Here is an 18,195-nt window from a genome sequence, read left to right on the forward strand (position 1 = left end):
ATGCAGAGTATGCTGACATGGTGTTTGTCTATGGTTTGTCCAATGGGAATTAAAGAGGTGCTGTGCGAGAATACCAACAACGATTTCCGAATCGCAGAGGGCCAGATAGCAGGGGGTTTAGCTGGGTGTTTCACGGATTCCGTGAGCGTGGTACGCTTCCCAACGTAAATGTTGTCTCTGAACGTCCCGTACAACAAGCTCTTAATGTAGCTAAGAACATTCTTCATTAGTGGAACGCAACCCTACTACTAGCTCTAGAAGAATTGCTGCCCAGCTTGGTATTCCACAGACACGAGTGATACGCACAGTACACGAGCATAGTCTGTATCCCTTTTATCGGCAGAGTGTACAACATCTGCATGAAGATGATGCTGCCGCCCGGCAAGAATTCTGTCAATGGATCATTGCGAACGATCGATTAATTCCACATATTCAGTTCACTGATACGTCAGTATTTACCCGCAACGGAATCAACAACACGCGCAACTATCATGTACGGGCAAATTAAAATTTGCACGCTACTGTGGAAACGAGATTTCAACGACGTTTCTCAGTCAACGTGTGATGACGTATTATTGATGACCAACTCATGGCTCCAGTTGTTTTAGATAACTGTCTTACTGGGACACGGTATCTTGAGTTTCTTCAAAATGTGTTATCTGAATACGTGGAGGATATTCATTTGGCAACATGAGCCCGTGTGTACTTTCAGCATGACGGAGCTCCTACACATTCCGTACGGCCAATGACACAGTACCGAGCGAGGTGGCGCAGTGGTAGCACACTGGACTCGCATTCGGGAGGACGACGGTTCAATCCCGCGTCCGGCCATCCTGATTTAGGTTTTCCGTGATTTCCCTAAATCGCTCCAGGCAAATGCTGGGATGGTTCCTTCGAAAGGGCACGGCCGACTTCCTTCCCTAATCCGATGAGACCGATGACCTCGCTGTTTGGTCTCTTCCCACAAACAACCAAGTGACACAGTATGTCAACACAACGTTTCCTGGTCGTTGGATCTGTCACCGTGGAGTCATTGCTTGGCCACCGAGGTCACCCGATCTTACCCCATTGCATTACTGTTTGTGGGGCTGGCTGAAGAGTGACGTCTACAAGCGCAGAGTGGACACAAGAGAGGAACTTCTAGCTCGTATTTTACGTGCTTGTCCCCAGGTAAAGGAATGCGAAACTGAGCTCCGATCGTCGACGCAACACCTGTCTACAAGAGCAGCATCATGCACTGAATTTGACGATGGACTGTTTGAACATCTTCTGCGAGGAAACGTACACAATTAAACAAACCATAACATTAAAGTATCTTAATTTTCCGTCACCTGCACCTTTCCTGCTCCTAGCTGTTTTCATTGGTTTACCCAGAGACAGTTAAGAAAAGGCCATATATTTATTAGAAGTTTTCTTATTCAGAATCACCAGTAGTATCATCCATCAAAGCACGTACCTTATCTCCTGACTAAACTTGTATACATATGGGGAGAGAGAGAAAGAGAGAGGGGGGGTGGGGGGGGGGGAGAAAAAATATGTAGCCTATGTCCGCTCACATGTTCACTAGAGTATCGTTACGAAATTTGAAGTAAATCGGCCAAAAACTTTTTAGAGATTTTTGGCAACCACCTTTCCCCTTTATAGATTACACATGTATATATTTATAGTCAGAAATCTTATGTTGAAAATTGTGGTGCCACCGCCAGACACCACACTTGCTAGGTGGTAGCCTTTAAATCGGCCGCGGTCCGTTAGTATACGTCGGACCTGCGTGTCGCAACTACCAGTGATTGCAGACCGAGCGCCGCCACACGGCAGGTCTAGAGAGACTTCTTAGCACTCGCCCCAGTGGTACAACCGACTTTGCTAGCGATGGTTCACTGACACAATACGCTCTCATTTGCCGAGCTACGTCATTTGCTACGACCTAGCAAGGCGCCATTACCAGTTACTATTGATGCTGTAAAACATGTACCGTCAAGAGCGACGTTCACCATTTATGGATTAAAGTTAAGTATTCCACCTGCCACGTCAGTTTTTTCTTAAGTCTAATTTCCTTGTCCTGTTCCAGACCTCACGCCAGCCTGCGTGAGCTAAAACGCGTGCCTTTCGGCTTCCTCTAGTATACCGGGTTGGCTCTCTTGCCAACCCACAACAAAAATGATCTTCCTCTTGTCTTGAAGATAAAGTACGAAAAACATCATGAAGGTCGGAATAAAACTGTAGTTTTTTTGAATTACAAACAAATAATCAAACGAACACTCTTTTTTATATACCGAATAGTTACAATTGAACTTTCCCTTTTTAACACGTTATAACATGAAAACTAATTACCCTACAAACACCAAAGTTGGTGGCATTAATGTTAAGGAAAAGAAATAATGCAGAATCAATTCAATTGAAACACTTTTAATGCGCTGCTACGGTACATCATGCCAATACAAACCAGTATCATGACTGCTACAAAAGCTGTTCAATATGGCGCCGATCAGTGTCCAGAAGAGTCTGAAAGCGCAGGATTGCATTTTGCACGGCAGAACGAAGCATGTCAATGGATATGGTGGCTACCTCTCTTGATATGCTGCACTTCAGACCAGCACATGTGTGAATGTTCCCCTGGTAAACCCTGTCCTACTGATAAGCCCCACAACCAGAAGTCACAGAGAGTGAGATCAAGTGATGGTGCCGATCAAGCATTTGGAAACGACCGGCTAATAATTCGATCGTTTCCAACTGTGTTTCAGAAAAGCAGGTGAACTTCACGAGCGATATGCGGTGGGGGTCACATGTTGCATGAAAACTGTTGAGTTCAAGGCGCCTCTCTAGTGCAGAGCGGGTATGACATGCTGGAGAAGCATATTGCAGTAACGCTGGCCACTCACACTGCACGTCTTTCATCCTATAGCGCCAATCTCTTCAAAAAAGAATGGGCCAATGATGAACGTAGCTGTGAAGCCACACCATATGCTGACACGTTCACCATACAGAGAACTTCCTGCACAATGAATTGTGGTGAAGATTCCCACCCTCGGCAATTCTGTGTGTTCGCCTCATCCGTCAGAGAAAAATTAGCTTCGTCTGTCCATAAGATGGTCCAGGGCGAGCCCTTGTCAACTTCAATCCTTACGCGAAAGTGGAGAGCGACATCGGGACGCTGTCGTGCGGCCTGAGGTGCAAGCTGCTGTACGATATGGATCTTCTATGGACACCATTTGAGAATGATTCGAAGCGCCTTCCGTACAGTGGACCACGGGATGTTCAACTGTCGTGGAACAGCACGTGTACTGCCTGACGATCGGGAATTTTGAGCCGCCTTGTCTGCCATAGCAACAGCGGTTTCATCAACAACCTGTGGTGCAAGCGGTCGTTGGCCTCTTCCCTCTTCTCCAGTTGATTCAAACTTCTTCATAATGCTCCACACAGCACGTGGATGAAGAACACCCTTCCGTAATCCTTTCAGCCAGCAATATTCCCGAAGTGCAGCTGCAGCATTGCTGTTGTTTTGATAACAGAGCTTCACCAATAATGCCCTGCTCCTTTTGTCCAAGGCCATGTTGACATGTCAAGTGCACTGCGGCTGGTCAGGTGTGTGAGACTGTGAACCACAATGACTGAACATGACACCTGGTGGCCACAGCTGGAACTGGACGGTGGCGCTGTGATGCATGGAAATCGTGAACTTAATTCTCCGGAGATTAATGCTACCAAGTTTGGTACTTGTACGGTAATTAGTTTCTGTCCTATAACGTGTTAAATAGGGTAAGTTTAACTATAACCAGTCAGTATATAGATTATGCAAACTTATTACTTATTTTTGAGTTATAGTACCGAAGTGTGCCCATACGTTACTTTGTAGGGGGAGAGGGGGGGGATAACCAGGTGATACGGAGTACTTTTAATCCACTCTTAAGAAAAAGAAAACGATACAGAGTTATGCAAGTTGGTCACAAATTGTAAATCATGAAGGTATCGACAGAAAATCAAATTTATAAACATTGGCGGCCGATGGATGGATGTGTGATGTTGCAGAGCAGTTTCACCTCACAGCTGGCAAGGATAGTAAACAACAGTCGTGTCGATACCAGGGCATAAAGTTTTTCCAAATTTCGTTCCGTATATTCATATGCACAGTGATTATGCCCCACAGACAGATACATGAGCAATAGGCACAGATATCTGCGTTTGAGAGAGGATGTTGAGTTCAAAGAAGCCAATTGGAGTAATAGGTAATTTGCTCGACATTTTAATGGGACTGATGTCACTATTCAACGACGTTTCCAGAAATGAGTGAACTATGGTCGAATATAATGCCAGGAAGAAAGTGGTCGACCTAGAAACCCACAGAGACCATTAATACGCTCACAAAAAGTGGACTAGCCGGCCGCGGTGGCCATGCGGTTCTGGCGCTGCAGTCCGGAACCGCGGGATTGCTACGGTCGCAGGTTCGAATCCTGCCTCGGGCATGAATGTGTGTGATGTCCTTAGGTTAGTTGGGTTTAAGTAGTTCTAAGTTCTAGGGGACTTATGACCTAAGATGTTGAGTCCCATAGTGCTCAGAGCCAAAAAGTGGACTAAGCTCACAGCGTCTCTTGCACCAACTACCATTGACCTCTCTACACCCACAAGTGAACAAGCCCATTTTCAGTGGTGCCGGGCACATTTGGCCCGGAATCTCATTGATTGGCGTAAAATTGTCTTCAGTAAGGAACCCTGCTTCGAATAGAGCCCCAATGTCCAGCGCAGACGTGTCTGGAGACGCTCCAGACGCCAGCCGCTGTGGCCGAGCGGTTCTAGGCGCTTCAGTCTGGAACCGCACTGCTGATACTGTCACAGATTCGAATCCTGCCTTGGGCATGGATGTGTGTGATGTCCTTAGGTTAGTTAGGTTTAAGTAGTTCTACTGATGACCTCAGATGTTAAGTCCCATAGTGCTTAGAGCCATTTGAACCATTTGAACGCTCCAGACAGTGGTGGGATACCAACCTGACTGTCACCCAACAACCAGGAGTGATGATCTGGGATGCCATTTCATTTCATAGCGGGACCTTTTTGGTTGTCCACTGAGCTGCCTTTAAAGCACAGTGGTATGTCGATATGTCGACGATGTTCTATGGCCAGGCTTGTTGTCCTCCATAGCAAGCCATCCTGGGCTTACATTTCAGCAAGATAATGACTAACCACACACAGCGAGAGTTTATGCTGCCTGTCTTCGTGCCTTTCAAACCCTATCATGGCCAACAAGGTCGCCACATATCTCCCCAATTGAGAAGATTAGCGTTACTGGAAGGGACCAGCTCGAGATTTTGAGTGTCTAAAGCGCCAGTTGGACAGAACTTGGGACAGTACCCGTCAGGAGGGCATACAACAACTCTGTCAACCAAAGCCACGACGAGCAGCTGCTTGCATAAGGGTCAGAGGTGGACCAACGATTTACTGACTTGCCCAATTTGTGAAGATCTTTCTCTTGAATATATCACCCACTTTTCCTGAAATTGCAATCACTTGTTTGGCTGTATATGCACATCACAACTACCCATTTCCATCCCAGTCGGATAGTTCCTTTGTGGTACTTTTTTTTTTTTGTCTTAACGTGCATTTTGGAAGGTGAACGGTGACTTGTAAGTAGCCATAAAAAAAGTTCCAGTTCCGACTATGTTAAAAACCTCCGTAATACCGATATTTAAATCATTTCCTCATTAAATCAAAGAAAAACAGCTGACTACACTATAATACTTCTCCTTTCCTGAGAATTAGGGGTTGGACACGGTCCCACGTGCCCCCAGGCAAGGGTACCTAGTACTGCAGACAGCACAAAACAGTTACTGTTCTTATTACATTATCACTTTGTTGTGATTATATTCTAAAGACAGGTGTTATTTTTCAGGTGCCCATTTTCATTGACCCTCACAACTTCAGAACAGTAGGAGTTTTGAGCTATCTTCGCGAGAAGAGAGGAAATGGCAGCAACAGCAGCAGCAGCCCCTGTCGTGCCACTGACGATCCAGATGGGTGTACCACACCCCTACCAGAGGCTCAGGTGGGGTCTCCAGCAGGCTCCAGTGGCTGTGGGCAAACAGCGAAGTGGTATGAGTACTGGCTGGATAGCGACGAGAGCACCAGGTACTCGTTACTACATTATTATGACAATTTTGAGGCACAAGAAATGTATCTCATTTCAAAGAGATGTAAAAAAGCTATAGTTCTAAACTGTCTCACTTATTCATTTACTTAAAAATATTTTTTCGTACTTCTGCTGTTACATATCAATATTCGGTTGACGTCAAAGTTTCTCCATTTTAAATTTGCACTTCGGATATATGAACAACTACTTTTTGATTTGAATTTTTGAAATTCTTTGTATCGTTTTTCGCTAGTTTTCATCCATCACTCATAATATTTCTTCTTCTTCTTCGTCCGCCGCTCGTGGTCTCGCGGTAGCGTTCTCGCTTCCCGAGCACGGGGTCCCGGGTTCGATTCCCGGCGGGGTCAGGGATTTTCACCTGCCTCGAGATGACTGGGTGTTTGTGTTGTCCTCATCATTTCATCATCATCCAGGAAAGTGGCGAAATTGGACTGAGCAAAGATTGGGAAATTGTACGGGCGCTGATAACCACGCAGTTGAGCGCCCCACAAACCAAACATCATCATCATCATCATTCTTCTTCTTCTTCTTCTTGTGCTTGTGGCGGGGTTCTACAGCTCTCGACACATGTCACATCTCTGTCGCTAAATGCCTTGATCTTGCCGTTCTTCCTCTTTCCTCTCTATTCCTCTCCTCTACCATCGCTTCTTGAATATGCAGGCATATCCAAAGGATGAATGTGTCATTATTGACAACACAGACACTGCAATAGTGTGTTTATCCACCGACACCAGGCAGCAACTTTCAATTAAAATGTCCTCTCCAGTATGGGAGTTACATAATGTGTGTATGAATATATGTCGCGACAGAAACGACAACATATGGAAGGTTGGTTCTGGCCATGTGTCGTACACAGATAGCCAAAGCAGTTAAGGCGACCACACACATAAAACGAAAAATTCGAGCTCGAGTCCTGGTCAGGCATAAATTTTCATTGTCATCATTCCCATATACAGCTGATGGTTTTCATAACGGCTGTAGTCGCCACAACACCTGTTCCTTCGATCATACATGCAAGTCTGAAGGAACTAAGCATCGTTCTTTTGAACGCTACAGGCACTGCAATATCGTATTTTAACTTTTGTGTACCTCCAGCCACGGCCGCCCCCCACCCCCCGCACTCCTCCCCCGCCTCTCCCGCCGAGATGTTTTCGTACCACAGATATGCCCGATATATACCAGTTCTTTGGTTCAACAAATAGAAGGACCACAGACTGACTGCTCTCAAAAGAATGAACAGGTAAACAACAGTTAATCTAACGGGTGGCCAACAGAAAGACTACAGAATAGTTTCACTTGAAAAGAAATAACTAATAACTTAGTCAATATGTATAACTACAACAGAATGTACCCCCTGTTTTCATTCGGTTTCTGGTTTCTCTCAAAAGAAATGAATGGCCACAAAACAACAGCTAGCTAAATAAATTATTTCCTTTTAGTTGTCTCCATAGACTGGTTTCACTCAAAAGGATGAATGAAGCATTCAATCGATACATCAAACTACAATCAAATACGAGTAAGTCGAATGTTTTCTAACAAACCACTGAATCGACTGTTTTACTTCGTTGTTCTCATCAAGCTTCTTATAATACCTTGTTAACTTAGTTGTTTTAAGACGTCACTTTCATTACTCAATGGTGTCAAATCGTTGAGCCTTGTGTTATAATATGAAGGTTCGAATCCGTCTTCTGATATATTTCAATTTTCCACTGTTCTTTGCGATTATAAGGGGCAAGTACGTCATTTCACAGCAGTGATATTAGGGGAACAGTGTTTGATGCCTTATGGGGCCAACTTTGGGATGAAACGAGGAACGGAAGATATCGACTTTCGCTGGATACCAACTCATCTGAAAGTCCTTTAAAACTTCTTTTAAAAGTCTTTTGAGTATGTTAATTCATGTGCGATTCGTTTGTCTGGGAACCACTCGGAGTTTGTCCTGATGGAGAGCGAAGTTTGAAAAGTGAATGTGTTTAGCACAAGCAGTCCATTCAAAATAATTACGTCTTCGTCTTGCAAGATTGTAAGGAACCCCACACCAAACTATTGGTATTAATTTTAAATTTTTGACGGAGCTGCCCACCCTGTTGGAGCCCAGACAGCACCTCTAATTTAAAAGGCTGTCAGTTCTCCTCCAGTGAAGAAAGAGATTTTGGAAGGGAGTGGCGAGTAAATCCCATGCTGCTCAACTGAGAAACTTGTTTCTAAAGGTACTGGAAAACTGATGCAGCGATAGACAGAAGATGTTGGCAGGCAGGGTAGGGTGTCTATGTTGCGAAATTGTGCCATTGTAGATTTTATAATGGTGTTCTAATATATTAGAAAGGTGTTGTGTAGATACTTTTTGACTTACTTTCGTACTAAATAAGTACATTCATATTCAGAAAGGTTGCTGCTACCCTTGCACTTGAGTACCCTAAAACCAACACCACCACCACCACTATCATCATCATCATCATCATCCTGCTTGTTGTAGGTCTGCTGCTATGGAGTACAAGAAGGGAGCACTCACTGCAGCATTGTACGAGAAGCGTGTGCTGGCCCTAGTCTTCCTCCGCTGCCTGAGGCGTGGGCTTCTCTTCCAGTTGTCTCCCAACAATCGCGATGCAGGCAAGTTCGACGATGTGGTGCTGGTGTGGCGACGCGAGGAACATTCTGAGGCGCACGCCCTGCTCGTCCAGGTCAAACACAAATCCTCTGGGAGGAAGACCATCCCCAGCCGCATGTGGCTGACCCTGTCTCCCAGGCCTGACTTCAGTCTCAGCAAGTACTGCACCTCCTACAGAGAAATTAGCAAGTCACTGGTGAAGGGCAGAGTCACATGCGTCTTGCTGACGAACGTCTGCCTCGATGACAGTAGCCACAGCATGTTTCAGCGCCAGGATGTGGGCAGTGTCCCAGGTCTGGAGCTGCTAGAGGCTGGTGGGGACCTGTACAGGCTCAACCCTAAAAACGAACAGGTGTGGAAGGCAGTCCATGAGGACATAAGCTTTGTGGAGAATTTCTACCTATTGTGTAATCAGAGGGATTATGTGAACATATTGGGCGACATTTACAGAGAGCTGGAACAGTTGTTGGGCGCAGGTAACCTGTGAGGATCCATCTGGTAAGATATGTGTGATGACCTCATGTCTTGGATGAACAAATAGTGTGTGTGTTTGACGAGTGGCTGGAGCAATTGTTGGACACTTGTAGTTGAATACACCAGGAAAGAGACTGAGTGAAGAATGGTGACCACCGGACGTGAGTATTGCAGTGTGGCTGTTGTTTCGGGTTAAGTAGAGTTCTGTAACTCTGCAAACATGAAGCCTCCAGAAATGGGAACGGTGGTTCTCTCTGCTACTAAGACTCACCAAGACTGGCTCACAAAACGCACACCTTGGTAGCTATGGACAGGTTCTTCGCTGCTGGGTATGAAAGAGTTAATTTTTTGAATTGTACAAATTTTTTATGTGATCTCAGAAAATATTTTGCATCATTATGTACAATTAGGCACCATTGGCCACCATCAAAACAATTGAAATCAGCATCAGATGATAACCCAGAAATGCTTTGTTGTAGCAAATGCATATATTGCTGAGCCAAAACAGAATTACCATGTGCTTAATAGCGCGTTCCTCCACTATTGGAACGCAATACAGCTGCGAATGTGCTTGACATGCGTTCGATAATTGTTTGGTAGTTTTCCAGACTATGTGGCTGAAGGACAGTTTCAGAGAGAACATCGGGAAACACTGGACTGTAACAGGTGAAAGGAATACGATTGAAGTTGGATGCATAGCTTTCAGAGATGAAATAGTAAAGGCAGCACACGATCACATAGGTAAAAAAGCAAGACCTAGTATAAGTCCCTGAATAACTGAGTTTATATGATGAAAGGAGAAAATATAAAAATGCAGCAAGAGAATACAAATGTATAAAATATGAATTGACAGAAAGTGCAGAACAGGTAAGCAGGAATGGTATGCAGAACTAGGGGACGGATGAGACCTTTGAAGAAAATAGAAGCGACTGTGTGAATATCAAGAGTTTTGCAAGTACTAAGCAAAGGAGACAATGAAAGGCGGACGGAACATATAGAATGTCTATACAAGGGAAACTTCAAAAATGGTTCAAATGGCTCTGAGCACTATAGGACTTAACATCTGTGGTCATCAGACCCCTAGAACTTAGAACTAATTAAACCTATCTAACCTAAGGACATCACACACATCCATGCCCGAGGCAGGATTCGAACCTGCAACCGTAGCGGTCATGCGGTTCCAGACTGAAGCGCCTACAACCGCTCGGCCACTGAGGCCGGCGTGAGAGCTAACCATGACAAAATTATTGCATCTGGTGTGCAAGATATATGATACTGGGGAAATACACTCACTCACACTTAAGGAAAAATGTAATAATTGCAATTCCAAATAAGTTGTGAATTATATCGAACCATTAGTTTAATAAGTCATCAATGCAAAATACTGACACAAGTTATTTACACAAGAGTGGAAGAACTGGTAAAAGGCAACAATGTGGAAAATCAGTTTGGGTTTCAGAGAAATACAGGAACACAGATGCCTGATCGTACCACTTATCCAAGAAGATAGATTGAAGAAAGAAAAACCTATGTTTATAGCATTCCTAGATTTAGAGAAAGCTTTTGACAATGTTAAGTGCCCTATAATCTTTGAAATTTTGAAGAGAGTAGGAATAAAATACAGGGAGTGAAATGGTATCTATAACTTGTACAGAAATCCGTCCGCATCTATAAGAGGTGAGGTGCATGAAAGGCAAGGAGTGATTCAGAAGATAGTGAGACAGGATCGTAGGTATCTCCAATATTATTCAATCTGCACATCGAACAAGCAGTGAAGCAAACGAAGGAGATATACAGGAAGAGAATTAGAGTTGAGGGAGAAGGAATGAAATCTCTGCCGTTTGACGATGACACCGGAATTCTGTCAGAGACAGAAATGGGCTTGGAGGAGCATTTCAACGGAATAAACAGTGTCTTGAAAGTATATAAGATGAACATGAATTAAAGCAAAACAAGGGTAAAGGATTGTGATCGAATGGTGAGGGAATGAGATTTCGAAATGAGACGCTAGAAATAGTAGAAGAATTTTTGCGCTATGGGTCGTAACATAACTGATGGTGGCCGAAATAGAGAGGATACAAAATTTTGACTGGCAATAGCAAGAGAAGTATTATAAAAAAAGGAGAGTTTATTAACATCTAATCTCAGCTTAAACCTTTCACACCTGTATTTCTTCTGGACGAAGAAACAATTTCTTTATGCTGTAACGCTCTTAGGTGATCTTTCAGTCATTTTAGATGCAAGATTTATACAAAATTATGTACCCACTTCCAGAAAGTACTTTGTCACTTCTTCTTTTTATGTACTAAAATAACTAATTTTGAAATATTCACTGCTGTAATAAATAAACTGATCATTCAAGAATTACCATGCAAAATAACAATAATAATATTCATTTACACTGTAGAACACAAGTACCAAAACACGTCTGTGTATTCTGGCGGCCACAAGTTGCTGTGCACTACTACGGTGCGTTGTTGAGATTTTTACAGTGAAGACCAATAGTTGGCAGTACTTGTACATGATAAAAAGACTGAACATTCACAAAAGTGTTCGTGAGGTTTCCACGTAGGAAAAAAATTGTTCTGTTGCAACGAAGAGACAGCAAAATTTAATCTACACAATTGCATCAGTGAGTCTGAAACGGATAAGTGTTAGGAAGTCTTTTCTGAAGGTATTTGTCTGGACTGTAGCCTTGTGCAGGAGTGAAACTAGTTAGATAAGCAGTTCAGAGGAGAACGGAGTGAGAGCTTTTGAAATGTGGTGCTACAGGAGAAAGATCACAACGACAACAACGTGGCACCAAATATCTAGTCACGAATTACGCAATTGCCATAAATTAAGAGCCAGTGCTCTGTGGATGTGGAGCTGGCGTCCAATACCATCCCATATGTGTTCCACCGACTCCAGAGTGAACGAATTTGGTGGCCAAAATGTCAACATTCATTATCTCATGTCACAAGGCAAAAATCGCGCTGCAGTGGTTAGAGAAGCATAATTGTGAATGTTGAGGTTTTGGATGGAAGATTCCATCGCTTTCATCGATGGAATGAATCCTCGTTCGTCACTATTCTTCTCATATACTTTCCTTACTGTGTTTCATTTGCAAAACGCCACCAGTCAGCATTCAGTCTCGTAGTGGCTTGTCAGTGCAAGTGCAGAAAACTACATTGTCTGTTGCTCATTGGTCCTCTTAGTATTGCTAAATTACGGTTCCGTAAACTAACCTTGGCGACACCCATCAGCTGTCATTCTCCAATGGTAGCTTTGAATTCCTTGACGAAAGTTATTATATTTTTAAATTAGTGGAAGGTTCGAAAGCCAGTTCACCTGAACGAATACTGTAAAGCTGGAAACGTAGCTTAGCTCATTTTAAATAGTGGTAACAATAAACATGTAACGACTGAAGACAGTTTTGTCATTATTATTATTCACGTTTAGACCTTACTGAATTGTCTTTTGCCCTTTCCTTGCCCCCATATTACAGTCACTTCTTCAGCATGAGCAAGTAGTTTAAGTCGGCTTTGGTTTTACTTCTTGGATAACTGCTCATTCCTGAATATTCTACCCAAATTCTTCTTTTCGCGGTTGTTACAGGTCTCCTTTTACTGCTGTGATTCATTTCATCGGTCGGTGCACAATAGCATACGTTATCAATCTGTTCCAAAAAGCCACCAGCAAAAACGAGATTTTGCAGAGCGTTATATGTCAGGTTCTGTTGATCATAGAAATAATGAGTTAAGTAATTTAGATAGCCCTTGGTCTCATGATCATTTGTCTACCTATTGGAAGAATGAGTTTACTGTATCTGTCCTGCAGTACAAGGTCAAAATTTACACATTACACACATCATCCAGTCAAGGCAATTTGAGTAAATCAGTTGCTTCTTTTGCATTACGTGTAGTCTAGAGTGGACCTTAAGTGGCTTATGAAAGGCTGCAGAACTCCTCCCTTGGGATCAAAGACGATTTGCCTGTTAAATCACCCATAGTGACCTCAGAGAATCTTGGTCCTCGCGAATCAGAGATAGAAAAGATTATTATGGTTTTAGTAAACTGCAGGAGCATCCAAGGAAAGGTCCCAGAATTAGTATCGCTTACTGAAGGTTATAATGCACAGATGGTATTGGCCACAGAAAGGTGGTTGAAACTAGGCGTCAATGACAACAAAATTCTAAGTTTAGATTGGAATATTTATCGTAAGGGTAGGTTAGTCGCCAATGGTGGCGGCGTGTTTATTGCAGTAAAAAATTCGACAAAATATAGCGAAATTATCACGGATACGGAGTGTGATGTAATCTGACTGAAACTGAGTATCAAAGAACGGTCAAAAATGGTGATAGGATGCTTTTATAGACCACCAGTGTCAGGTAATATAGTTGTAGAGCGCTTCAGACAGAACTTGCAGAATAGCATTAGTGATTTTCCTGATCAGGTCGTTGTAATAGGGGGTGACTTCAACTTGCCAGGTATAGATTGGGAGTGTTATACCTTCAAAACTGGTGGCAGAGACAGGGATTCGTCTGGCATTGTTCTGGATGTCTTGTCTGAAAATTACCTTGAGCAGATAGAGAACCAACTCGTGAGGGTGACATCTTAGACGTCCTGGCAACAAACAGACCTGAACTTATCGAATCAGTTAACGTAGAGGAAGGTATCAGTGATCACAAGGCTGTGACAATATCTATGACGGACTGGATACAAAGTTCACAATATCTCAGCAGTCAGCATCAAATATTCTGTGATGAGGACGAAGATGTGGAGAACAAACGGAAAAGATTCAAAGGTGTCCTTCATTATGCTCTAGACAAGTATATTCCGGTAAGGTTTTAAGAGATGGGGAAGATTCATCATGGTTTAATAGCCGTGTTAGAAAAGCGCTACGTACACAAAGAGAACTTCATCTCAGATTCAAGAGAAGTAAAAACCTAGCTGACAAACAAAAGCTGAACGAAGCGAAAATGAGCGAAAGGAGAGCAATGAGAGGAGCGTTCAATGATTTTGAAAGTAAGACGTCAACCGACCGGAGTAGAAAGCCTAAGAGACTTTGGTCGTATGTAAAACCAGTAGGTGGGTCAAAATCATCTATTCATTCTCTCGGCGACCACATTTGCAACGAAACGGAAGATAATAGAGAGAAGGCCGAAATACTGAATTCGGTCTTCCGAAGTTGTTTCACCGCGAAAAATCGTAACACTGTCCCTCATTTCAATCGTCGTACGAACGTCGAAATGGCAGATATTGAGACAACCGAAGCGGAAATGAAAAGCAGCTACAATTGCTTAGTAGTGGAAAGGCGTCATGACCAGATGAGATACCTGTAAGATTCTGTAAGATTATGCGAAAGAACTCGCTCCCCTTCTAGCAGTATTTTATCGTTGATAGCTTGAGCAACGAAATGGTACCTGACGACTGGAAAAAAGCGCAGGTCATTTCCGTTTTTTAAGAAAGGCCGTAAGACAGATCCACACAACTATAGACCTATATCGTTGCCGTCAATCTGTTGTAGAATTATGGAACATGTTTTATGCTCAAGTATTGTGACGTTCTTGGAAAATGAATATCTCCTCTATAAAAATCAGAGAGGATTTCGCAAACCTGCGAAGCTCAGCTCGCTCTGTTCCTACACGAGACCCACAGCGCAGTGGACAACAGTGCTCGGGTTGATGTTGTGTTCCTTGATTTCAGTAAGGCATTTGACACCGTCTCGCATTGCTGTTTAATGAAAAAAACACGAGCTTACGGGGTATCGGTGAAGGCTTCCAATTGGATTATAAAGGAACTTATATTTTTTCTCTTATTGATAAGACCCACGAAATATGCAGTGGCAGTACCTAATTAGTAATCAATCTTATCAGTCACAAGCGCAAATTAATATTACGCCTATAAACTCAGGACAGAATTATGATCGGAATGTGCAACAGAGGAACAACACGTCGGCAGTGAATATTATAAAAATGACAAACGAAACACCTACAAACACTAATAATGGGGCGTTAAACTAAACGTGGCCTGATTATGCTCCCCAATGTTGATTACAGATAGTCGTGGGGGCGATCCAAGGTAAGACAGGTATTGATCTCCAATACAGAACAAGCTCAACGCCGTAACAAACACTTTGACAAACAGCTATATTTGTGGTTAGAGCAAAAGTATTACTTAAGACCCATGTGAAATCTTCTCTTAGCCGGGAAAAACGCTAAGTGGCAAATAAGGTATACTGGTCCGTACATTATTGTATATATTCCGCACGACGGATGTTATTTACTTGCGTATCCTCACAAAGGTAAAATCAAAGGACTCTACGCACACAGAGACTTCAAGAAATTCTATCATGTTTAAGTATCACATTTCACATCTATTTGTGCACACAAATGAAATAAGTAACCTATGGAAAAAAGAAGAAATACGATCAGGGTAAAGTAAGTATATTTCATGCAGCTACCTGAATCAGAGCATTTCACTACCTTTATTTAGATTTGTCAGTCATTGTATACACAATACACAAGCAAGCTAGGATATACACATCAATTGATGACTAACAATGTAAGCACAGGGTGTACTTGCAAGGTTTGACTGAATAGTTTATGATCACAGTGGTATTTTAGTTTTAAGTTTATGTACGAAGGATTCTAGAGCGAACAATTAACACATACCTCAGAACAATGTAGCTGTAAGTTTTTTTTTTTTTTTATGCCACTTGTGCATCAAGATTGTAAAGTACTGGGTAAGATACAGAAAATATTGGACTCCGTAAGGTACTACATAAGTATATGGTCCCGAGAGAGAATATTTTTTTCTGATATATCCACACCACTAGGCATTATCTGTGAATACATCGTGAAAAACGGTATTAATTTTTTTTTAATGCTGAGATGATGAAATGATTTCTGGCTGCTAATGAAAGTTCAGCGCGGTATATACCATCCGCATGACAAGCTAATCTAAGCGAAGTGCATCTAAAGATATAACCTATGAATAAAAACTAGTGTGATCTTACTGAAACACAAATAGTTTTTCAACTTTATACACATGTTAAAATGCAAATACGCTTTTGAGGTACGATTTGTAAACGTTATCTGAGGCAAAATTAACACCCTCTCTCATACTAATAAAAAAAAGAAAGAAAGGAATATGTACGATGTAACTTACAGGAAACTGACCGGCAAAGAAATTAGGTAATGCCAAAACAAATACAGTTCTTTAGAGGTGGCGTTCATCAAGATGCTACGAGACTTCAACCGGCGATGAGAAGCAACTAAGTTACACTAATGTCACTACGATTTACAATCGACGTTATAAAATATTTCCAATATCACTGAGAAGAACACTGCCTGAAGCTCAGTAACACCAGAGATTTTCTTCGGCATGAAAGTACTAAGAATCTATGTTGACTTTGGGAGAATACGTACACTGATTTTCTCTTGCGTTTGTAACATTTTATCCAATCTGAGTTGAAGATATTTTGTGGAAGAAGTAAAGTGGGAAGTGACTAAGATCACGTTCAGTATAAAAAAGTAGCCTATATAAAAAAAAAAAGAATTGTGCACATACCAGTGATACAATGATGTACACACGAACATGAAAAGATGTACAAACACAGACAGACTTAGGAAACAATATAACGTACAGCAGCCAGATTTCATTATCAGTCTGTTGTTCGTATTACCTAACATTTTAATTTCCTATTGTAAATGTCGTGTGACTACGGCCCCCTGTCGGGTAGACCGTTCGCTGGGTGCAAGTCTTTCCATTTGACGCCACTTCGGCGCCTTGCGCGTCGATGGGGATGAAATGATGATGATTAGGACAACACAACACAACACAAACGGAAAAAATCTCCGACCCAGCCGGGAATCGAACCCGGGCCCTTACGTTTGACATTCTGTCGCGCTGACCACTCAGCTACCGGGGGGAAACAATTATCTCTTAATGTGTGAATATAAGTGTAGTGATTCGTTTATTTATGTTTTCATTTCATTCTACTTGTTTTTGATATATGTACTACGCGTTGTTACAATGTTGGGTGATATAAAGATGAAATTCCCCCCCACTCTCCACCCCCTCAGTAACTCACGGGCAGTTAATGCACAGATTTTGCCTCATTTGGGGACAATTTCTAGAAGTACTTTTGGTACATTCATTTTTTTAGTCGTTTAGATGTGTAAGTGCATTTGTAGCACGATCCTAAGTTAGGGAAGTGCTGTTGTTCTCGAAAATGTGTTCTCTTATGACCTGTGAGATGTAAGATATGACCGCAGTCAGGAACTGTACTACCAGAGGCACGTATTTTCTGAGAACACATTCACCTACCAACTTGTATAATGAAATATTTTGAGCAATTTATACACCGATAAAGCTTTGAAAGAGAATACAGGAGCAAATAACGAACGTGGGCATAAACTACTAAAAACTAGCCAGTGGTCTCATGAGCTACTGTATTTTTTAACGGTAAAAATGAATGGGACATTGTATAGTTATTCAGTGACAGTGAGTTATTCAGTGACAGTGATTTATACGCATAGAGGGAAGTGAGAACAAGTTTTATACCACGAGCCTTCTGCTTGGAAATAAAGGAGAGTTGGTGAATCGAGGAAGCCTGCTACGGTACGCGTGTTTGTCACTAGGACAGTGTGCCGTTGGCAAGGTAAACAACAATAAAGTGCTGTACTTACCTTCGTGCAGTGAGCGTGGGAGGTGCCCTGTGGTCCCTTCTCGCATCTAATGTGTACGACGAGTTAAAGCGGTTGCAGTAGTTTCGCAAATGCTGCGAACGCTGCACAAAACACTTCATAAAGATGTATTGACCGGCATGCGCGACGTCGCTACCCTGAGGTGGGTTCACGGCTACTGGACGCCAAACGGTGAGTAGCGTGCTGCCAGACTCATTGTTGCGTGTGTGGTTGTTATTATTGACTGACGGCGCGAAGCAGGAGGACAATTTGAACGGAAAGCAAAGTTTGCCTTCAAAT

At 42.6% G+C, this 18,195-nt stretch overlaps 1 protein-coding gene across 1 annotated transcript in view; it reads left to right on the forward strand.

The window, feature by feature from the left end:
• The window catches only part of LOC126143349 (uncharacterized), a 92,290-nt gene extending 82,427 nt beyond the window's left edge, over positions 1–9,863 (forward strand). Inside the window, exons 6-7 of the mRNA XM_049915365.1 lie at positions 5,885–6,120; positions 8,619–9,863. Coding sequence (XP_049771322.1) covers positions 5,885–6,120; positions 8,619–9,237 — 855 coding nt within the window. The 3' untranslated portion in view covers positions 9,238–9,863. The remainder of the gene's footprint in view (positions 1–5,884; positions 6,121–8,618) is intronic.
• The last annotated feature ends 8,332 nt before the right edge of the window (positions 9,864–18,195 follow it).

This window comes from Schistocerca cancellata, unplaced genomic scaffold (genome assembly GCF_023864275.1).
Source record: "Schistocerca cancellata isolate TAMUIC-IGC-003103 unplaced genomic scaffold, iqSchCanc2.1 HiC_scaffold_792, whole genome shotgun sequence".
NCBI lineage: Eukaryota > Metazoa > Arthropoda > Insecta > Orthoptera > Acrididae > Schistocerca > Schistocerca cancellata.